The sequence below is a fragment of the Geotrypetes seraphini genome, chromosome 2 (assembly GCF_902459505.1).
Source record: "Geotrypetes seraphini chromosome 2, aGeoSer1.1, whole genome shotgun sequence".
In the NCBI taxonomy this organism is placed as follows: Eukaryota; Metazoa; Chordata; class Amphibia; order Gymnophiona; family Dermophiidae; genus Geotrypetes; species Geotrypetes seraphini.
The window spans coordinates 492,096,074-492,120,198 of NC_047085.1; the positions used below are offsets into that span (position 1 = coordinate 492,096,074).

Genomic DNA, 24,125 nt, shown 5'->3' on the forward strand with positions numbered 1-24,125 from the left:
GGCCTTTATCTGCCATCATGTTTCTATGTTTCCGATGTGACGCTGAGGTCTTTTCTCCACTTGTTAAATTAGTAATAGTGAGTCGCGAGCTGGTTCTTCATAGATTGATGTATACCTAAATGCATTTGTTGAATGTCTATGTTTCTATAACCATAAAGCTCTATGACATCACAATGTAGGTGTAAAGAGCCTTAGCCAATAGGGAGAGGAGGAGATAGTGGATGCTGCAGATGGAAAGACTGGATGGGCCATTTGGCCTTTGCCTGCCATCATGTTTCTATGCCCAGTATCTGGTTTCCAACAGTGACCAATCCAGGTCACAAGTACCTAGCAAGATCCCAAGTAAAACAGATTTTATGCTGCTTATCTCAGGATTTTCCCATCCATTTTAATCATGGCTTATGGACTTTTCTTTTAGGAACGTATCCAAACCTTTCTGAGTTGTTTTAAATTTACCTTTTACTTATTTGTGAACTGTATATATGTAATCTGCTCTCTAAATTTCTGGCATTGATTGGAGAAAGGCATTGATAAGAAAGAAAAACCCAATGCACACAGTATCCCGATTACATGTCTGACTCCTAATTAGGATAAGGGGAGAGAAAAGAGAGCTACTATACCTCAACAAAGAAAGATTTGAGCTCTCCCAGGTTCTCAAAGACATTGGGTGAGTAGGTGTCCAACCTGGCCAGCCTTCTGGCAGCAAATTCTGTAGACAGACGTGCTGGGTGTGGCTCCTTCAATGACAAAAGGGTAAAAAAACAGAGCATAAGTAAGAAAAGTTCAGGAACAAAAAGGAGAGAGGAATCTAATTGCACAGAGATGGTAAGAGCAGTTAATGGGTGGCCATATTGGTCAATATTGTGTTCTGCTGTCAGTGTTAACCATCCCCAAAAAATCAAAAATAGGGAATAAGGTTAAATCTGAATAGATTTCCTTGCATATGAAATACAGAGAACAAAAGACAGCTTCCTCTCTAGCAGCTAACAAAGTGTCCAACCCATGCTCTAATTGCATTTTGTGAAATGAGTTCTGACAAACATGATTAATTGTCTCTCTTGTTAAGAGTTCCACACCATATTTCTGAGAAAACTGAAAGCCCATCTTTTCGACATTTAATCTCCTGTATCTGCTCCGTCTCTCCTAATTTCCTCTTTCCCTATCCTCTTCCCTCCTCCCTCCTCTCTTTAAGTCGCCTTGAGTCTGTATAGGCATGAGCAACGCACAAATAGAAAATTAGATTAGATCTACTGACTGTCTGGGTGAATGAAAGATCTAATGCACTGAGAAAAGTCACTGGGAAAGTTTTATCTTATCATTCAATGGAGAAGAATCAGTCAACTTCGTGAATAATGCAACAAGGAAATGAAGAGTAATGAAGCCAAGGGAGTCCAACGTGCTGCAGAAACATGTTATCGAGATGACTCGACACAAGCGTGTTTCGGCATCCATGCCTGCATCAGGGGTCGATCTTGATATACAGAGCTCTCGTGCACTTAAAGGCAGCATAGTTGATAAAGTCAAGGCAAGTCACCCTGATTGGAAAGCAAATGTATTCCAATATCCAACTGGTTCTATTAAAGACAAGAGGATTACTGCCAAAGTTCTTCAATAGAACCAGCTGGATATTGGAATACATTTGCTTTCCAATCTGTGTGACTTGCCTTGACTTTATCAACTATGCTGCCTTTAAGTGCACGAGAGCTCTGTATATCAAGATCTGATGCAGGCACGGATGCCGAAACATGGCCTTGGTCAAGTCGTCTCGATAAAGTGTTTCTCCAACACGTTGGGCTCACTTGGCCTCATTACTCCTCATTTTTCCATGTCCTTGTTTATCTGATCACTGCCACCGACGTATGCCGTGCAATTCCTAACCAGACACGGAGAAATAATGCTATCAATGCTATCTCCTTTGTGAATCACAGGGGGCAACTTTGGTCTATCAGAGAGTTTTATCACCTTGTACACGCGACTATGTTTGTTGATAATATAATTGTTTGCTTCATGGCTCCTACAACTAACAGTGTGACAGTGAGAAGGTCTTGTTAGCTCATCTATACATAGATACTTGAAGGGAATTTAATTATTGGCTTTTTTATGTGCCTGATTAGAGAATCCAGCCTATAAACCCCCCCTCTCCCCCCCAAAATAAAAAACTTTCCCTCTCATAACATTTAAGCATTATCTTGTCTGAAAGATATTTCATGTCTTCAGGATCAGCTTTCTTACTTCAACTGGTTGTACCGTATACTTACACAAGCTGTCCTTAGCCCTCAGATTCCTGCAGGGTCTGAGAAATTTTATGAAACTAAAAGTTTGGACTGCACCCAAGAGTTCATTGTTCTTTCAGATACTTCCTCTACAACTCTCATCTCTGTAGGCTGTGATACATTTTACTGACTCAGAGGATAAAGCCCTTATAATCCTGAAGGAGGAGCTTGTATGCCACCTTGAAAACTAGAACTACAAGGTCTATGATGAGCCAATAATGCGTCTCTTTAGGCCAGTTAAGGTCTGCTTTTCTTCCAGGTCAGCATAGCTTTAAGGACCACATTCAAAGGCTGGCATTAGAGGTAGGCAAGAGGGCAATTGCCCTAGACCAGGGGTTGAAGGAGAGAGAAGCTACACCTTGCTGCTCTTTGTAAATCTTGGGTCAAACATTTTGGATAAATTGGCTCTTGTCACGGAGGGGGGGGGGGGGCCGTGCCAAGTTGAAAGATGAACAGCCTACAAAAGTAGGCTTTGAGGCCCTGAGCCCCATTACGTCTAACCCTGGCCCAAAATTAACCAGATAATGTTGTCCGGCTAACTTTATGCCTGCTCTCTGTCTGGTCAGAGCTACCTGGGTAGCTTTGGCCACCCACTACTAAATACCAGATCCTAGACTAGCTGACATTATACTGTACCACAGCAACATCCCTGGCGCTACGTCCACCTTGCAAAATTTTATGTGTGCTATGATTTGCTCGTACAAAGTTTGGTAGGTCAGGGGTGGAGATGGGTGAGATTTGAGAATTAAACTAATCTTCACTGGCCTTTAGCTGCCATCATGTTTCTATGAAGAGGAGATAATGGATGGTGTGGATGGGGCCATTTGGCCTGTTTCTAAAGTCAGCTGGACAAACCCTTTGAATATGGATCTCTCTGTAATCTGAAAAGTGCCCTGGGATGTAAAATGTGTGACCGTGTTTAAATCTCTTATTCATGATGCTCATACTGTTTCTCCTCCTGTGAGACGCCTGTTACTTTATCAAATTATGCTTTCTGTTAGTATCCCATTACCTTAAGGAGCTGGCATGGCGTCTGTCCAAAATTGCTGATAATCCCTTCCAGAGCCTTCCGTTCTGCCTCATCGGCAATAGCATCCAGGTCCACGGCTCCTAGGAATGAACATGTGCTCAGTTTGGGCATATTCTGTCACTGAGGGTGGGGAACAGGAAGACTGCCATAGGAACCGACCGAGTAGTGCCTCAGAGATGGATTTCTGTTGCTTTTCATCCTAGGGGGCTAGTGTTTGTCTGGTCCTGACACAAAGCTTGGGGGGAGGGAAGAATAAAGGCAGGTAGAAACAGGGGTGGGGGGGGGGGAAATAGCGTGCAGAGCCAGGAATTCAATGCTGAATGTGGTGTGTCTTTGTCTGCCTCTGTATCGCCTCATGGTGCGACCTCACCCGGAGTACTGCGTTCAATTCTGGACTCTTTATCTCAAGAAAGATATAGCGGTACTAGAAAAGGTTCAAAGAAGAGCGACCAAGATGGTAAAAGGGATGGAACTCCTCTCGTATGAGGAAAGACTAAAAAGGCTAGGGCTGTTCAGCTTGGAAAAGAGACAGCTGAGGGGAGATAGGATTGAAGTCTACAAAATCCCGAGTGGAGTAGAATGGGTACAAGTGGATCAAATTTTTTACTCCATCAAAAATTACAAAGACTAGGGGACACTAGATGAAGTTATAGGGAAATACTTTTAAAACCAATAGGAGGAATTTTATTTTCACTCAGAGAATAGTTAAGCTCTGGAACGCATTACCGATAGCGTAGCTGGTTTTAAGAAAGGTTTGGACAATTTCCTGGAGGAAAAATCCATAGTCCGTTATTGAGAAAGATATGGGGGAAGCCACTGCTTGCCCTGGATCAGTAGCATGGAATGTTGCTATTCTTTGGGTTTTGGCCAGGTACTAGGGATCTGGATTGGCCACTGTGAGAACGGGCTACTAGGCTTGATGGACCATTGGTCTGACCAGTAAAGCTATTCTTATGGTCTTATGGATTGGCAGAAAACCCATGCCCCACCACTGCCTGCCCCTTCTTCCTTACTCTTAAAATAGATGCAAGTACAGACTCGCATTCAAGTATTTCAAATATGTGACTATTTATATAAAGGGCAAATTCAGGTGGAATGTAAAAAAAAAAAAGTTTCTTTGCAGAAAGGGAATGCAAGGGTTAAGTGGCAAATCATGCAGGATCCGTGGTACTGTGTCATAGGGTGAACATGCAGACTGAAAAGCTCCTCTGGTCCTTTGAAACAGAAGTGAATTAAAGGCAGAAAGAGCAGGGACTATGCCTAGCAACAGCTCCACTGCAGAAGCCTCAACAGCAATGGGAGGTCAAACAACCTCTTACAGTCACTGAATTCTGTTATAATTACTTTTTTAACCATCTTCTAATCCAATGCTTCATAAGAATTGCCATACCTGGACAGGCCAAAGGTCTATTAAGGCCAGCATCCTCTTTCCAACAGTGGCCAGATTAAGCAGTGAATTTTCCCAGGTTCATCTTAATAATGGTTTATGGACTTTTCTTTCAGGAACTTGTGCAAACCTTGGGGGTTTTTTTTTTTAACCCTGCTAAGCTAACCGCTCTACAACAGTGTTCAGAGTTTAAATATATGTTGAATGAAAAAATATTTTCTCTAATTTGTTTTAAATTCACTACTTTGTAGCTTCATTGCATGTCCTAGTCCTTGCATTTTTTTGGAAAGAGTAAACAAGTTCCATTCCACTATTATATACACCTCTTTTATATCATAATCCTTGGTGCAAATTCACTGTCTTTCCAGATCCTGATATACTGTAGACACATACAGCATATCAAACTGTTGCTTTAGTCAGAGCTGATGCAGAAAATTTACCAGAGGCAGAACCATGTAGTTAACAAGGTTTTGCACACACATTACTGGCCACACAATGCAGAAATGAATTCACCGTTGCTGTTAATTCATGCACACATGGGCACACATTATATTAAAATGAACAGTAATGAGGTTATTAGGTATTCCTCCACAATTGGGATTTAACTTGCTCACGTGTGAAAAATTATGTCTGTGGCAGCATAGAAGACTTAGTCAAAAGAATTTAATGTTATTTTTTTTCCTTTTACCTTGTCTTGTTCTCAGATTCCCCCACCACCACTTCCCCTTGTCTCAGGTATCCTAACACTGAGATGCAGACATCCACAGATTAAGAGAAGACAATATCACACTAGCGCCAGGGGTGGGCAATTCCGGTCCTCAAGAGCCAAAGGCAGGTCGGGTTTTCAGGATATCCACAATGCATGAGATGGATTTGCATCTCAAGGAGGCAGTGCATACAAATCCATCTCATGCATATTCATTGTGGATATCTTGAAAACCTGACCTGCCTGTGGCTCTCGAGGACCAGAATTGCCCACCCCTGGGCTAGTACAAGCAGGAGCTGAGCGATATACCAGAAAGCTGCCCAAAGTGCTTGGGGGGGGGGTCTCTTTTACCCTCATAGGTGCAGTAATAGAAGACATTCAATGCCTCCACAGCGGCAGGGCCCCGTTGCTTGTACCCGAAGATTAGGTCGATCCACTCGTGGAGGTGAGCAGACACAAGTTCCGACTCCTGGAACAAAAAAGAAGTGGGGAAGGGACACAATCAAACAACTTCAGGGACAATCAATCTATTTGAACATTGTAAATGATGCTCATATAGCATATACATAAAACGAAGCAGTCATAAGAGCAAATCTTTCAATCCTTTTTCATATTGTGTTTCGGCTAAGGTAGCCTTTTTCAGGGGTGCATGAAAGAAGCCCAGTAGATGGCACCAGAGTGCAAATCAAACCAAAAAGATTACCGTATTTTCACGCATATAACGCGCATACAAGTAAAGTGCGTGGGAACACATCATTTATGTAAATAAATTGCTATATAGCGCGCACACGCGTATACCGCGCATGCTGCTCATTGAGGTAAAACCTCCTCCTGCCTTGCCGCCCCGACTCTCCTCTCGCCTGCCCTCTGCCCCGAATCGCCGCCCTGCTCCTGTCTTGCTGCCCCGACTCTCCTCTCGCCACCCTGCCCTCTGAAGTCCTGTCCCCCCCCTGAAGTCCTGTCCCCCCTTAAAGGTCTGCCTGTCCCCCCCTGAAGTCATATCCCCCCCCCTTGAAGGCCCGCCCCACCCTGAAAGCCTGATGCCCCACCCCGAAGGACCGCTGGCCCCCCCACCCTGAAGGACTACTCGCATCCCCCCGACGTCCGATTCATCCTCCAGCCCCCCCGCACCGTTTGCGGGGGAGAAGCAGCCTGCCGTGGGTTCGCAATGCCAGTGAGCCCTGCACTGCTTCCTCTGCCGCGGTCCCGCCCCTTCTCTGACATCAGAGAAGGGGCGGGACCGCAGCAGAGGAAGCAGCGCAGGGCTCACTGGCATCGCGAACCCACGGTAGGCTGCTTCTCCAACGCAAACGGTGCGGGGGGGCTGGGGGATGAATCGGACATCGGGAGGGGGGGAATCAGCAATGTAAAAAACAAATTGTATAGCGCGCTCACGCATATAACGCGCATGGTTATGCTCGGTTTGTAAAATCGTGTATAGCGCACGCGTTATATGTGTGAAAATACAGTACTCTTGATGTCTAATAAGTAGCCTGCTGCCTGACACGGTTTCCTGATACACAATTTTAAAGAGCGCTGCAAACTGCAAAGTGTTGCTGCTATCGAAAACTACTGGAACAGACAAAGAGGAATTACATGCAATAATCTGTGTGCTGTGCGATTACCAAATGAACACGTTCCTCGTCCTCTGCCTTAGAAAGTGATAACATGCCATATGGTTTTGTATTTGGTCCAAACAAAGTAAGTGCCATCTCTCTCTCTAGACACACTGAATTTAAAAGACTGTACGTGTATTTGTACCTCTAACCCAGTGTGCCGCAAACGTTTTACGCTCCGGCGCACTAATCTCGGGGCAGTGGCTGGAGGATACCCGGAAATGAGTGGACGTCGATGCGATGACATCATGCGCATGCGTGATGTCATCACGTCAACATCCACGCACTGCCCTGAGCCTCCTATTACTGCCGGGGTGGGGGGGGGGGGGTGCTGCTGCAGAAGGAGGATGAGGAGAGGCGCTTGTGCCGGTTGACTGACTACAGCACATGCCTCTCGCTGTGAAAGGCGAATTATGTAAGCAGTCAGCCGGCGCCTCTCCTCCTCACCGGCATTTCACGGCACACCTGGAATCTGCCGGGGCACACAGTTCGCGATACACTGCTCTAACCAAAAAATGTGAAGTGATCACTAGCACGTTTACATGCATCAGAAATTTGTTTCTCTCCCCTTTTGTGTGCGATTCAAATCATTTTACTTCTATTGTGGATAATTCGATATGCATGTCCTTTTAGTATGTTTGATCTTATTGTAATGTGGCAGTACGTGCAAATCAATCTCGTGCGCATTCATTGTGGAAATCTTGAAAACCTGACTGGATTGTGACCTTTGAAGACTATAGTTGCTAACCCCTGGTCTAATTTGATCTGCAGATAGCTAGGGGTAACGAGTAGATTACTAATACTACTAATCACTTATATAGTGCTGAAAAAGCGTACACAACGCTGTACATTTTGACATTTAATAGAGAGTCCCAGCTCGGAAGAGCTTGCAATCTAACTCGGACAGACAGACATGACATATAGGGTTGGGGGATGCAGAACCCAAGGTGAGAGGAGTTAGGAGTTGAAAGCTTTTTACTGGGCCTTGAACACTGCCAGAGATGGAGCCTGCCGTAGGGGTTTGGGCAGCTTGTTCCAAACATACGGCGCAGCAAAGGCAGAAGGGACGGAGTCTGGAAACATAGAAACATGACGGCAGATAAAGGCCAAATGGCCCATCTAGTCTGCCCATCCGCAGCAACCATTATCTCTTTCTCTCTCCAAGAGATCCCACGTGCCTATCCCAGGCCCTCTTGAATTCAGACATAGTCTCTGTCTCCACCATCTCTTCCGGGAGACTGTTCCACTCATCTACCACCCTTTCTGTAAAAAAGTATTTCCCCAGATTACTCCGGAGTCTATCACCTCTTAACTTCATCCTATGCCCTCTCATTGCAGAGTTTCCTTTCAAATTAAAGGGACTCGACTCATGCGCATTTACATTACGTAGGTATTTAAACGTCTCTTTCATATCTCCTCTCTCCCGCCTTTCCTCCAAAGTATACAGATTGAAATCTTTAAGTCTGTCCCCATACGCCTTATGACGAAGACCACATACCATTTTAGTAGCTGTCATGGAGATGGCAGTTGGCGAGAAGGGCATAGATAGGAGGGGATTACCAGCTGAGCGGATGTTGTTGGGAGGAGCCTAAAGTCCTCCCAGTCTGTTTCAGGCTCAGATCACACGGCAGTCATCATCATTGGAGGCCAGGACATTGGAGGCCAGGACTTTTTCGAGGCTGCTTTTAACTCCTAACTCCCACTCACTTATAAAGTGCCCATGTCAATTTTACTATTCCCTCCGTTTGTCCTGTTTTGTCTGCTTTAATTAGATTGTAAGCTCTGTTGAGCAGGGATTGCCTCTTACATATTTCATGTACAGCGCTACGTACGTCTAGCAGCGCTAAATGATAAGTAGTAGCAGGAACAAAGTCTATGGGAGGAGTGTAAGGGATACGAAAATAGAAAAATGAAGGAAGACCAAAGTAAGAACGCACGGTGAGCAAGTACAAGAACGTTAAAGTTGTATCTTACCAGAGCTTGTCTGTGTTTGCAGATAAAGTCCTCCCTGGATTTAGCCCATTTGGGGAGGACAACATCAGTCACCTTTTCATTAGACATCTGAAGGCTCCCAAGATCAAATCCTAACCGTGAAAAGAGAAGAGAAGAAAAAAAAAAAAAGACAATTTTTATCCAACTCCTATAAGTACCCTGTGGCTGGTTATGTGCACAGGAGCAGGCCAGACGGACACTATCAGGTAAAAGGAGAGTAAATAGTACAAATAGAAAATTCCACCTTTACTAGTATATTCAGGGTTTTGGGACGCTGATCCCCAGAGCTATATGCATAGAGGTAGCCTGCTGCTTAGAAAAATTCTCTAATGCACCCAAACAGGAGATCCCACTGTGTCACGGTAGAAACACAAAGAAGGCCACCTGTGGTGCTCAATGTTTATGGTGGTCAAGACTCGACATGTACGCGTTTCGGCTGTAAGGCATTCCTCAGGAGTAGAGAATGACACGATGCTACCCGCGGCAAGCTGCGAGTAGCCGCGGGTAACCCGCCAAAACGGTGGAGGGGGGAAAGGTGCTCACCGAAGGTACGGGGACTAGGCCATCCACCGCCCCGTGGAGCGGTGAATGGCCTTTCACCGCAGTTAAGGGAGGGAACACAGGCGCTCACCGATCGCGCACAGCCCCCTCTCTCCTTCCTACCTACCCACCTGAATCTATCTATCTCCCTCCCTCCCCCTTACCTTTACGGCGCTTTAAGGTTTCAGTCTTGTTGGAAGTCGCCGACGCGTACGTGCAGTCGCGCGTGTGTGGGCGGAAGTTTCTCTTCTGACGCAACTTCCTGGGCGGTGAAGGGGACGGTGGTCCGGTGACGGGGCAGTGATGGGGACAGATTTTTTTCCCCGTTGTCATTCTCTACTCAAGAGTCTGAGCCTCAATGCTGAGTATTATGTCGCAGTTTTTCTCCCTTATGACTGTAATACTTAGATCAAATAGTCAATTGGACAAACAAGACAAACAAAGTAACCAGTGAAAAAGTATGTCTGCTGTGCCAAGCAGTTTTTTAATTGGTCTTAATGTCGCTTTCAATTATCAGCGCCGATAAGGCAATTAAAATAATTAAGTTTGGTGCCTAGATCAGGTTTGGACAATTTCCTGGAGGAAAGGTCAATGGTCTGTTATTGACCTGCTGGGTCGAGCCACGTTGAAAGAGGACTGCACCTTAACTTTGGTCTTTGATCCCAAAAAATCTGGACTCTTCTTGCTACTATTTGACTTCAGCACCTTTATTTAGCTAAGTAACTGGAGGGACAAATGACTAATTTTTTCATTCTCTGTTCAGGTCAGTGGGTTAGGCATACAGGGCATTGCAGGACAGTGAACTTTTTATCTTCCACTTTTATATATATTTATTTATTGCACATTGTTTGCACTTGACTTGCACTTTAAAGCACACAGGAGCACCAAGATGATGGTGTGCGGCTGGCAGTGAGAGGTAATCTCTGCTCAGTGTTTGCTGGCTTTGCTAGTCTAAGCACTAGAGCTGCTCTTTGAGTCGCTCTTTAAAGCTTTTAAACTCATGCTGAGGGTGCTCCTTATCTTAAAAATTTAGATTTAAGGTTTATATATTTTTGGTGGAGTCATAAGAACATAAGAATTGCAGCTGCTGGGTCAGACCAGTGGTCCATCGTGCCCAGCAGTCCGCTCACGCGGCGGCCCTCTGGTCAAAGACAAGCGCCCTGAGACTAGCCCTATCTGCGTATGTTCTGGCTCAGCAGGAACTTGTCTAACTTTGTCTTGAATCCCTGTAGGGTGTTTTCCCCTATGACAGACTCCGGAAGAGTGTTCCAGTTTTCTACCACTTCCTTACGTTCGTACAGAATCTATCCCCTATCAATTTTAGAGAGTGTCTTCTCGTTCTCCCTACCTTGGATAGGGTGAACAACCTGTCCTTATTTATTAAGTCTATTCCCTTCAGTATCTTGAATGTTTCAATCATGTCCCCTCTCAATCTCCTCTGTTTGAGGGAGAAAAGGCCCAGTTTCTCTAATCTTTCATTGTACGGCAACTCCTCCAGCCCCTTAACCATTTTAGTCGCTCTTCTCTGGACCCTTTTAAGTAGTACCGTGTCCTTCTTCATGTACGGCGACCAGTGCTGAACCCACTACTCCAGGTGAGGGCGCACCATGGCCTGGTACAGCGTCATGATAACCTTCTCTGATGTGTTCGTGATCCCCTTCTTTATCATTCCTAGCATTCTGTTCGCCCTTTTTGCCGCTGCTGCGCATTGCGTGGACGGCTTCATCGACTTGGCGATCAGAACTCCCAAGTCTCTTTCCTGGGAGGTCTTTCCAAGAACCGCCCCGGACATCCTGTATTCATGCATGAGATTTTTGTTATCGACATGCACCACTTTACACTTATCCATGTTGAACCTCATTTGCCATGTCGATGCCCATTTCTCCAGCTTGATTATGTCACGTTGCAGATCTTTGCAATCCCCTGTGTCTTCACTACTCTGAATAACTTTGTATCGTCTGCAAATTTAATCACCTCACTCGTCGTATCAATGTCCAGATCATTTATAAAGATGTTGAAGAGCATGGGTCCAAGTACTGAGCCCTGCGGCACCCCACTGGTGATGCTCTTCCAGTCCGAGTATTGTCCATTTACCCCCACTCTCTGTTTCCTATGCTCCAGTCCTAACAATCCTCCCGTTCCTGTGCAGCTCTCTGCTCTGAATGAGGGCTCAAGCCGCCGCAGCCCAGCAGAGGCTGGCTCTGAATCAGCTGGAATCCATAAAAAGCAGGAGAGAAAAAAAAGTGGTGGACCACAAAATAATTAAAATAAAAAAATATCCCACACTAGACAATAGGCAGAAAAATCTTCTCTCCGCTACAGCCTGAAAACATAGCCTCCCCTGGTTACAGGAAGACAGCCACAACTTTTACCCAAAATGTTGTGCAATGTTTTAAATCCTAGCCTACACATTCCCCCTGGGGGGCTCCCTTCTATTACCATTTCCATTCTCCAGGAAGTCCGTAAAATAGAAGAATTCAGGGATCAGTTCCTTCACATCCACAGGATTCTCCAAGCGTGCCTGCCAAGCGGCGGGGATCGAGTGGAACTGCCGGTCCGAGCAGTCAAACCTTACAGCAGAGGAAACACAAAAGAGGGTAGGTGACGGCAGGCAAAGACCTCTACTAGGTAAGATACATAGTGCAGGAAGAGACGGTGCCCTACAAGCTGTGGGAGAGGGACTGTGGAGGATGTCTGGTGGAAGAGATGATTGGGAATAGGGGCAGAAGAGCAAACTGATTTGGAGGAATAGGCAGTGTCAGAGGCATGGAGGGAAGAGAGTTGAGCTACAGATGGTGCCAGAATAGCCTGCACGCATCTCCATCTTACCTGCCACTCTGCAGCTGAATGTGCAGTGTGGTGAACGGCTCCATCCGAATCATATAGTGCATTACACCAGCTGCATTCGAGTAGTGGGTGCCATAGTGAAATTTGTCGACTGTGCCTGTGGGGTCCTCGAAGCTCTCATACCTGAGCAAATGAAAGCAAGGGAACTGAGTGACCAGCAAAGGAAGGACTTATTTATTTACTTCAGTTGAATATTTTGCTCCATCGAACATGCATTCACCTAGGACCAGTGGCATTCCAAGGGGAGGGGGGCTGTATGCCCCAGGTGCTGCCCATAAGGAGGTGTTCCCAGGGCCAGTGTCATGGTCCGGAAACTTCTTCTCCTTCTGATAGTGGCAGCCTTCACAACTCACTCTGCCGGCAGCCGACCTACCTCTCTGCCAAGTCCTGCCTTCATGGAAACAAGAAGTAAGTGGGACTGGTAGAGAGGAAGGCCCGATGCTGGCTAGAGCAGCGAGTTGTGAAGTCTGCCACTGATGACGATGAGAGAGAGAGAGAGAGAGGTACCCATCTTGGGTGGGGGAGGGAAGAGTAAGGAAGAAAGCTTCCAATTGGGAGAGGAGGGAGAAGGAAGACTAGGGAAGGGAATGGAAAGGAGAGACATATGCCAGACCATGGGGAAGGGAGGGTTGAGGGGGGAAGGAGAGGAGAGAGATGCTAGGGCATTGGGTAGGGAAAGGAAGGTGACAGAGATGCCATGGGGTGGGGTGGGAAGGAAGGAAAGAAAGAAGCAAAAAAGAGAGAGGACGGTCTGAATGGATGCTAAGGAACAACTTATAAAATCCCTTGAAACTACTTTATAAGTGTATTTAAACCCCTCTAAGCAGGGATCTTTGTTCTTCACAGTAATAGACAAGATTCCTGATGACTTTAAAGGGACGGAGGATATTTGCAAGCTAGGTACCTTGCCAAGAACAAGCTGCTGCTCATTTGCTTTTGAAGGAATGAGATGCTCGAGGTGATCCATAGTCATGGCTCTGAAATGGCCCTTTCTCCATTCCCACCTCCCTAATAACTCACTTTTCCTTCACCTCCTTGGCGTGCTTCTCATTCACCACCCCAATGGGCTTCGAAAGGTCTCGGAAAACAGCCGGGTTACTCAGGTCGAGAGTTTCCGAGACATAGTCTTGCAGAATCCATGGAAACTAAAATTTAAAAAAAAACAGAGATAGAAATGGTTAAATTGCAGGGCCGTAGCAAGCTATGTGAGGCCATAGAGGGTATAAGAGAAGCCATCCGTTGGCTTCCTTTGCTCTAATGTCACCATGTGGGCAGGGCAGGAGCACAGTGCGTCAGTTGGGAGGGGGTCATATAGGGTGCATTTGGTGCTTGTGACACTCTTGGTTAAAACCAAAAAAAGAGAGCACAACTTGCTCAATAAAATTATATCACATAACAAACTGAGTCAAGTAAAGTGAAACTTATCATTGATACCGCATATAAGTGGGAAAGTGAATGTCAAACATCCAAACACCTGTAATTTCCTGGTGTCTTCACTGGGGTTATGAGCATCATCATCAGTTCACATATGCCCAACAAAGGTTGTTATAATGTGTTTTAATTCTACTCGATTTAGACTGTAATAAACTGTGGTACTTAGCTTTCACCCGACAGGAACTCTGCCGTTTCGCTATCTCAAGCTTCATCAGGGGTTAAAGCAGGCATGGGCAACTCCGGTCCTCGAGGGCCGGAATCCAATCGGGTTTTCAGGATTTCCCCAATGAATATGCATTAAAAGCAATGCATGCAAATAGATCTCATGCATATTCATTGGGGAAATCCTGAAAACCCGATTGGATTCCAGCCCTCGAGGACCGGAGTTGTCCATATTTGGGTCAAAGTCTTATACAGTCTTTTGTCTTTCCACAGCCTCAATGTTACTGCATAAACCTAACACACAACTATCATTTTTAAGCTTCCGTCGTTGTCGGCAGGCATGCAAATCTCTCTCATACATAATCATTAGGTAAATCCTGACAACCTGATCTACTGATGGACCTCAAGGACTAGGGGTAAAGGCCAAGAGCATAATTTAAAAGCTCCTAAATGTAGGTGACATTGCAGCTGAAAGCACTGGCTCTTAAGCTTGGTTGGAAATACAGTAGAACATATAACAGAGGTGACAAGCATGCAAATCTGCCTCATGCATATTCATTAGGGATATCTCAATATCCTGACTGGCTGGGGGTCCCCCAGGACAGATTTAAGAACCACTGTAGTAGAGGATTAAGGGCATTATTTTGACCAGACTTGTGTAGCTAGGAGAAATTAGGTTCTAATCTGCTCATTTTCTTTCTTTTCGCCTCGCCAGACCGTCACCAGTCTCCACCTGCTGATCATGATGAGATATATACCCATCTGTAAGATTTACAGCTATACCGGTCTGGAGAGTTGCTAAAGAATACACTCTTCAACAATACCACCACAAACTTACAAACATCCTTGACGAGGGAGGGGGGGCTACAGTGAAGTTACAAAGCACATATATACACTCTCGACCCCATATAATGCATCTTCATATAAGACAGGAGGAGCCACTTCTTTTTTATATATTATTATTATTTTTTATATATTATTTTTTATTATTACATATTACAGTAGTGTAACCAGGCAGCTGATTTAGGGTGGGCCCAAGACCAAAGTGAGTGGACCAAAATTTAATCTCTGCACCCCTTCCCCCCACTAAAGCAAAGCCAAATTTAATTTCTGTTCCCCTCTCCCTAAAGTAAATAACACAGTCAAATGTCTTGGATCCCAACTTCAGCATTATAAGGAGTCAGGGGTGTATTTTATAAAATATGCAAATACACATAGAAAAAATACTCATATGAACACCTGCCTCAGAGCAAGTTTAAATTGGGTATGCACATTTCTATTTGGTCTGAATTTGGCACCATTGTGGCCTTTATAAGTTAAAAAAAAAAGAGCAGACTTTTCTAATCAGTTTTAGGCACACTGTTAAAATATTCCCCTCAAATTTTTACACTTAGAAGTTCAGGGTTTTTACTTTTGCATTATTAGGCCCTTAGTTCTAATATTTATTATTTTTGGCCATATGCACGTAATGTGAATACTCTTCTAGTTAAAATGTAAATCCTTTTTCCCATGAAGACACACCCCAGTTGTTTGTGCTTGGGTCAGAGTGGTATTTACTTGGGACTCTGGAAAGGATCAGGGGCAGAGGTGAAGCAGTGATGTGCCTCAATTTATTTGGATTCACAGTGGGCAATATTCATTACATCCCTCCTCCCCTCTTTTACAAAGCCACTGCAGTAATTGCCCTGAAGCCCACAGGGATTTAAAGAGCTTTGGGGCTTTTGCTGTGCGGCTTTGTAAAAGAAGGGGAAAATTTGGATGGCTTGCAGGTTATGGGTATTTTATATCTGTGGACTTTCAGGCCCTTTCTCTCCCCAACTTTCATCATCTCCAGGAATATTCCTTTTTTCCTCATGGACTGGTAATTCACTTGTTGCCTGGGCAAATCCTTTTAGAATTACTTTTGAATGGTGAGGGGTGCTAATCAGAAGGAACTTTCAAAATCTTCAAGCCCTGGCATGTCCTCAAAACTTAAATCAACAAAATCAGAAGTGGGATTTGTCCGATTTTGTTGGGTTTAGTAGTTTAGCAGCATGGCACTTCCAGGCCGCCTAATCTGGACCCACCTTCCACCACGAGCTCCCCATCAGCACAAGGAACACAACATTGCCCTGTGGAACCTCAGCTGGGCACATAACCCTGCAGGCTTACCACTGGATACTGGGAGAGGTCATTGTATGTCCGGCCTGCGATAGTATTCAGCTGCATCAGATACTCAAAGTTGGAGATCTCTCTCCAGACCCATTTCTGAAAGAGAAAAGAGAAGGGCAAGGATGGAACAGGTGTCGTTGACAAAGAATGTCTTGGTACTGTTGGACATGTGGATAGAACATACCAGGAGACACCGAGAACTGCACTGTTCACGAAGAAAGCAAAGTTGCCTATAACAGGTGTTCTCCACAGACAGCAGGAACTGCAGCCACACTTGAAGGTGAAGTCCATTGACTGAGCCTGACTGCCGGTACTCTCCCCTAGCTAACAGTAAATTTTGAGCTTACTGGGCATGTGCAAGGGGACCCTACTCCATGAGCCCCTCCCTCTGCCCTGACAGTTTTGTCCCTAACAGTAGATAATGTAATAGTTGAAGGGGTTTGCCTTACCATTGATTCTAACTCTCCGGACCATGCTTACAAGCTAAGTTGCTTTTTTTTTTTTTTTCATCTAGGAGTCGGCTGGGGTACTCCCAGAGCATCCTACTCTGTCTTTTTTGAGCACTATAATGTTGTGATTAATTTATCACTTAATTAGTTGTTCACTGCTTTGTGATTATTTTGGGTACACCGGAGGGGTCCAGTGATGGTGTGCAGTTGGAGAATATTATATCTTCACCAGTGTGTGTAAAGTGCTGGAGAACATCTCCCTTTGCTTATCCTTCACACTGAGGACCCTCTCCCTCACATACTATAGTATATCACATTATATTATATTATTTTTTGGATTAGATATTTGGTGCTCTAGACCAGTGTTCTTCAATCACCGGTCCATGGACCAGTGCCGGTCCACAGAAATTTCCTGCCGGTCCACAGGGCCAGCACGTGCATCAGGCCCAAAACAGTGTTTTTCAACTGCCAGTCCACGATGCGATCGATGTGACGTTATCTTCGAGCCAGCTCCCTCCTCCTAACTGATTCAGTGCACAAAGCCACGGGCAGTGGCTCCTACGGGCATCCTGCACCTGAACCGGAAGCCTTCTCTCTGACATTGCAATGTCAGAGGGAAGGCTTCTAGATGAGGCACTGGAAGTGCAAGGTGCAATTAATACTATTATGGGGGCGGGGTCTGGGGTGGAGATTGGGTAGAGATGGGCGGGGTCTGGCCCACGTCTTAACCTAGTGTTCTTCAACCGCCTGTCCACGGACCGATGCCAGTCCACAGAATAATTCTTTTATTTCTGCTGGTCCATAAGTGTAAAAAGGTTGAAAAACACTGCTCTAGACAGTGTAGGTTGCCCTGTGAGCTCATTAGACTTTTTACTGCTTTATGTGGTTTCTACTCTTCAAGAGCAAACAAAAACAATACTGCAAGAGAATGTACAGGGTACAGGAATTTATTAAAATCTCAAAAGTAAAAATCTAAAAACAAAGTGCATATACTACATCAAAAATATATCCAAAATGACTGGTCCCAATATTCCTGTGGACCGGACCCAACACGGTCCTTGTTTCGAAGAAACACTCCTTCCTCAGGGGACCCTACTGGTAGTACACAGAGTATCGGAAAACCAGAATGGATAGGGTAAACAAAATCGGTAAACAACAGGCATCAAACTCTCCTGTATGGCGCACTGCAGGATTGTTTTTATTTGCTTTTGCTGTTCTTTCACTGAAAGTCCTGTTGGTTTTTTGTTTGTTATACTATCACTCTTCAGCCTATAGCAATTAGTCACCAAAAGAAAAGGGAAATACCTTCCCATATAGTGCACAAATTGTAACTCTAAACCCCCCTCTAAGCAAACATTTCCCAACCACCCCCACCTCAAATTGCAACGTTCACCTCCTATATAGTCTTAAGACTACAACGGAAACTCACGGCAGCCATTTTGATGACGGCTCTGCACGGGGCAGGAGTGTAGGAAGATCGATCCTGCCCCGCGTCGCCACTAGACCACCAGGTAAGGTCTGGGGAAGGTCCAAGACACAGGAGGAAGGTGGGGGTGGGTCAGAGCTGGCCCTAAAAATTATCCGCGATTTTTCAATATTCGCGGGCCGGCTCAGCCCCTAACCCTCACGAATATTGAGGTTCTGCTGTACTTAGTAGCTCAGTATGCAAAGGCACTTATGAAATACTAATGGGGTTTCCAAGGCTCTTGGTACTTTGTATTTCTTCTTGATTCAGTTTTATTCATACAGTATAAGAATATTTGTTAGCAAAAGATGTGATTACAATACCTGAGTCAACCCTGACACTTTCAGTAGCTCTTGGGGAGACCGACTGCCATAGGAGAACTGGTTTGGTGAATGCAGGCTGAGTACACGAGAGTAGACTCTATTCCTGACCTACAAAATACAAAACAGACAGATGGATCAGGGACGGTAGAGAAACTATGCGTGGAAATCAAACATAGGCCCTCTTTTATGAAGCTGCGTTAGGCTTTTTTTTATCACCGGCTGTGGCGGCATTAGCGCCGACACTCAAAGGACTTCTATGAGCGTGGGCGCTTTTACCGCCATGGCCAGTGATAAAAAAAACCTAGCAAGGCTTGATAAAAGGATGGGGGCAGGGGATAAGGAGAAATTAGGTTCTTACCTGCTAATTTACTTTCTTTTAGCTTCTCCAGACCAGTAGAGGTTAACTTTACGAATGGGTATATATCTAATCATGACCAGCAGGTGGAGACTGAAAACAAAACTTTGGGACAGTATATACTATCCTCCCTTCTCTATTTCCCTCAGTCTGCCGAATAGCCAAGCAGAACCAAGAACTGGAAAACAGGAAGAAAACAATACTCCGAACAGGAGTAACAAATAACATACCCAAATGCTGTTGGAAAATGCAGAGGAGAAATACCCGAAGGAAAATGTCCCCACAGCTCGCCAGCTAAGCCAGCCGAGCCACAGCCGCTGTTCTTTAATTCTCCCCGGCCCTAGAAAAATACTAGAACCCGCAGCAAAAAACAAAAACTGCCCGCGAAAACAGCCCCAACAACAACAACAACAACAGACAGGGTGGGGACCTCTACTGGTCTGGAGAAGCTAAAAGAAAGTAAATTAGCAGGTAAGAACCTAATTTCTCCTTCTTTAGCACTCTCCAGACCAGTAGAGGTTAACTTTACGAATGGGACGTACCAAAGCAGTCCCTCTCACGGGCGGGACCCCCGAAGGGCCGATACCAGAACACGCTCACCGAACACCGCGTCCCGACGCGCCTGAACATCTACCCGATAATGTCTAACAAATGAATGCAAGGAGGACCAAACCGCAGCCTTACAAATATCCACCGGAGGCACGAGCGACGACTCAGCCCAAGAAGCCGCCTGACCCCGAGTGGAATGAGCCTTGAGAAACTCCGGAACAGGCTGCTGTTTCAGAAGATAAGCGGAAGCAATCGTCTCCTTGATCCAGCGCGCAATAGTAGCCTTAGAAGCGCCAGCTCCCCGACGAGGACCAGCCAGGAGGACAAAGAGATGATCGGACTTCCGGAATTCCTGGGTCCGCTGCACATAAGAGCGAAGGACCCGACCGACATCCAACTTGCGCAGCTGCCGTTGCTCAGAAGAGCCCTCCCGACCACCCAAGACCGGGAGAACCACCGATTGATTGACATGAAAAGGAGAAACAACCTTCGGCAGAAAGGAACAGGCCGCAAGACGACCCGCTCCCTAGAAAACTCCAAGAAGGGAGCCCTACAAGAGAAAGCCTGCAGCTCAGAAACACGCCTAGCAGAAGTAATGACCACCAAAAAGACCGCCTTCAAAGTAAGGTCCTTCAAAGAACAGTCGTCCAAGGGCTCGAAAGGCGGGCGCACCAAAACAGAGAGAACCAGATTAAGATCCCAAGAGGGAACCGAGGGCCGTAGGGGAGGCCTAAGCAACTTGGCCGCCCGCAGAAACCGAATCCCATCAGGAAGAGCCGATAAACGCTGACCTGACACCAACCCTCGAAAGGCCGACAGGGCCGCAAGATGAACCCGGAGAGAAGACCAAGCCAGGCCTCTATCCAGGCCATCCTGCAAGAACTCTAGAATGTTAGGCAGAGAAGCGCGAAAAGAGGTCACTCCCCGCGCCCGACACCATTCCTCAAAGAGACGCCAAACCCGCACATAAGCCCGAGAGGTAGAAAGCCTCCGGGACCCCAACAGTGTAGCGATCACCTTGTCTGAATATCCCTTCTTGCTAAGGCGACCCCTTTCAAGAGCCACGCCGTAAGACAGAAGGGAGACGGGTCGAACATGGGAATGGGACCCTGCATCAGAAGGTCGTCCGAGAGAGGCAGAGGAAGAGGAACCGCCACCAGGTGCCTCACCAGATCCGCATACCACGGACGTCGAGGCCAATCCGGTGCCACCAGCACCACCAAACCCGGATGGTGAACAATGCGAAGAAGCACTCTGCCCACCAGCGGCCAAGGAGGGAACACATACAACAGCCCCTCCGTTGGCCACGGCTGGACCAGAGCATCCAGACCCTCGGCCAGCCCTTCCCTGCGACGACTGAAGAAGCGGGGCACTTTGGCGTTGCCACTCGTGGCCATCAGGTCCATCAGGGGCTGCCCCCAATCTTGCACTATCAACCGAAACGCTCCGGCGCCGAGAAACCACTCTCCTGGATCCAGGAAGTGACGACTGAGGAAGTCTGCCTGAACATTTTCTACCCCGGCTATATGAGAAGCCGAGAGGTCCAGAAGATGGGACTCCGCCCAAACCATGAGCCGAGCCGCCTCCTGCGCCACAGGAGTGCTCTTGGTGCCCCCCTGACGATTGACATAAGCCACCGCCGTGGCATTGTCCGGCAGGACTCTGACCGACTTGCCCAGCAAAAGGGAGTGGAAAGCTAACAGCACCAGCCTGACCGCTCTGGTCTCCAACACGTTGATCGACCAGGAGGCCTCCTCCGCGGACCAGGTGCCCCGAGCTGAGTGGCCCATAAACTGAGCCCCCCAACCGAGGAGACTCGCATCCGTAAGGAGCACCGTCCACTGCGGGAGATCCAGACCCACCCCCTGAACCAGGTGAGGGGTCCGGAGCCACCAGCGCAGACTGCAGCGCGCCAAGCCTCGTAGGGGAACCGGAACATCCAAATCTTGCCTCCGGGGAGACCACATCCGGAGCAGAGCATACTGAAGAGAACGCATGTGGGCCCGCGCCCACCTCACCACGTCCAGGGACGCCGCCATTGACCCCAGGACTTGGAGGAAATCTCGCGCCCGAGGACCCCGGGACGCCAAAAGCAGGCGAATCTGAGATTGCAATTTGCTCACCCGGGCCTCTGGAAGGAAGACCTTCCCCAAGGAGGTGTCGAACATAACCCCAAGGCACTCCAGACGCTGAGCCGGGACCAACCGACTCTTGGAAAGGTTGACCACCCAGCCCAGCGACCGGAGAAACTCCACCACCCGAGCCGTAACCCGGGAGCTCTCCTGCAACGACTTTGCCCGAATCAACCAGTCGTCCAGGTAGGGGTGAACCAGGATGCCCACCGACCGCAAGGCTGCCGCGACGACCACCATTACCGTGGTGAACGTCCGAGGAGCCGTGGCCAGACCAAAGGGAAGCGCACAGAACTGAAAGTGCCGCCCCAAGATCGCAAAGCGAAGGAAGTGCTGATGAGAGGCCCGAATTGGAACCTGCAAGTAGGCCTCCGTCAGATCGAGAGACGTAAGAAACTCCCCCGGCTGAACCGTCAGAATGACCGACCGCAGCGTTTCCATGCGGAAAGACGGAATCTTGAGAGCTCTGTTGACCCCTTTCAAATCCAGGATGGGCCGAAAGGTCCCCTCCTTTATGGCCACCACAAAGTAAATGGAGTACCTGCCGGTGCCCCACTCCGTAGGGGACACCGGCACCACTGCCTCGAGATCTAGCAAACGCTGAAGGGTCTGACGAAAAGCCTGCGTCTTCCATGGAGTCTGACATGGAGAAGCGAGGAAAAGGTCCGGCAGAGAGCGGGTAAACTCCAGAGCGTAACCGTCCCGCACCACCTCAAGGACCCACTGATCGGACGCGATCTCGGCCCATTTGGGGAAAAATTTGCGCAGCCGGGCCCCCACCGGAACCAAAGGGGGTGCCGGCAAGGAGTCATTGCGCAGGACGGGAAGCGGGGGAACCGGCGGAGGGATTCCCTGCCCCCCGACGGGCCCCCCGAAAGGGCTGCATGCGCTGGAAGAACCGACCCCGGGAAAAACCCTGAGCCGGGAAAGAAGCAGCCCCACGCCCCGGGCGATACTTGCGAAATTCCCGCAAACGCCCCCGGGCAGCCCCACACCTAGACGCAGGGCGGGCACGGTCCTCAGGCAGACGGGGCACCTTCGAGTCCGTCAGAGTCTGAATCAACTCATCTAATTCCTCTCCAAACAAAAAGACCCCCTAAAGGGAACTTTAGTAAACTTAGCTTTGGACGCAGAATCCGCCGCCCAAGCGCGCAGCCACAAAATACGCCACGCGGCCATGCCATAGACTTAGCCGAAATCCGCACCAAGTCATAAAGAGCATCTGAGAGGAACGAGGCAGCCATCGCAATCTTCGCTACCTCCTGATCCACTAGAGACCAGTCATCAGACTCCCGATCCAGGACACGCTCAGCCCACCGAAACACGGCGCGAGCGACTAGCTCCCCACAAACAGCCGCCTGGACCCCAAAGGCAGAGACATCAAAATCATACTTAAGAAGTGTCTCTAACGCACGCGCCTCCGAGACCCTAAGAGCAGAACCGTCCATAACAGGCACGGTATGCCGCTTAGGAAGTGCCGAGACCACCGCGTTCCCCATTGGCGAAATTAAGGTAGCCCTACCTCCCTCCGGGACGGGATACCCAAGAGCCAAGGCGCACACCAAACGAAACTGCGCCCATAGGCCACTGCGCCAACACAAAATCCCGCAAATCCTGACGCACAGGAAAAGAGCGGGAAACAGGACAGACCCCCTGAAGCAGAGGGGCCCCCATACGCGGGGTCTCCGGCGGCGCCACTGCAAAAATGCAGCACCAAGGAGACCTGCTACACAGGTCTAAAAGCTCATCCCTCTGAATAAAAAAGCGCACCACGGACGCATCTGCTCTGGAAGACGGGAAACCCGCCGCCCCGCTGCCAACAGGCGTCCCCTCTAGAGGATCCTGGAAGCCCGCCAAAGCAGCCAGGTCCTCAACCAGGCCAACACGCTCCTCCGCCCACCAATTCGCAATCCAAGCCCCCCCGCGGGCGCTTGGATGAGGGAGGAGGAAGAGGGGACGCCAAACGAAAAGAGGGAGGCAAAGCCATAGGGGGCGCGGAGGGAAACCCCCCCCGAAACCCCCCAGGCGCACGTGGGACCCCCAAAAGTCCGCACAAAGAAAGAAAATAAATTGGGGGCAAAAAAACCCCTGGGGGTCCCCAGGGACTCCCTGCCCCAGCAGGGGTCCATGCTGAAACCTGCCCCTGTGTTCGCCATACAGGGGGAAGGTCACCTGAGGTTGCAGACAAAATGGAGGGGCCAGACAAAGAAAATGGCGAAGTTCCCGCCAAAAATGCTCCCTCCATGGCCTGTAGCGGCTGAGAAGACTGAACAGTCTCAGCCGCTAAGACAGGCAAGTCGGCATCAGCTGTCAAAAAATCAGCTGAGAGGGAATCCTTCGGGGAATCCCTCCGTGGGCGGTTGTGGAAGACCGGGCTTCCCCACTGCTCCAAGCCGACTCGCGAGGCACCATCGGCGGGGAGCTCTGGGCGCCTGCAGCCGCTGCCGACGGAGCTCCACCACCTCACCGACCCAAACCGCCGAGTTCAGGCCGGCCGCGAGTGCCTCGCGGCTGGACTCAATTGTGTCCTACTCCCCCGGAGAAGGGCACAATTGCTCCATACGCGACCTAGCTATAAAAAAGTGCCGGTTACATGAAAAAATACAGTAAAATACAGTTTTCTTAAAGGGAAACAACCCTTCAGACCAGCACTACCTCAGGATTTTTTTTTTTTTTTTACAGAACAGACTCCACAGGCTCTCGAAGCAATATGC

General features: G+C 47.9%; 1 protein-coding gene across 3 annotated transcripts in view; it reads right to left on the bottom strand.

The window, feature by feature from the left end:
• The window catches only part of NBEAL2 (neurobeachin like 2), a 408,006-nt gene that overhangs the window by 64,110 nt on the left and 319,771 nt on the right, over nt 1-24,125 (bottom strand). For all 3 annotated transcript variants that reach the window (XM_033931896.1, XM_033931894.1, XM_033931895.1), the window contains 9 exons: nt 18,376-18,483; nt 16,139-16,234; nt 13,412-13,536; nt 12,374-12,514; nt 11,984-12,114; nt 8,987-9,096; nt 5,748-5,865; nt 3,286-3,383; nt 621-737 (listed from right to left, as the gene is read on the bottom strand). In XM_033931896.1, the coding sequence (XP_033787787.1) occupies nt 621-737; nt 3,286-3,383; nt 5,748-5,865; nt 8,987-9,096; nt 11,984-12,114; nt 12,374-12,514; nt 13,412-13,536; nt 16,139-16,234; nt 18,376-18,483 (1,044 nt within the window). The remainder of the gene's footprint in view (nt 1-620; nt 738-3,285; nt 3,384-5,747; nt 5,866-8,986; nt 9,097-11,983; nt 12,115-12,373; nt 12,515-13,411; nt 13,537-16,138; nt 16,235-18,375; nt 18,484-24,125) is intronic.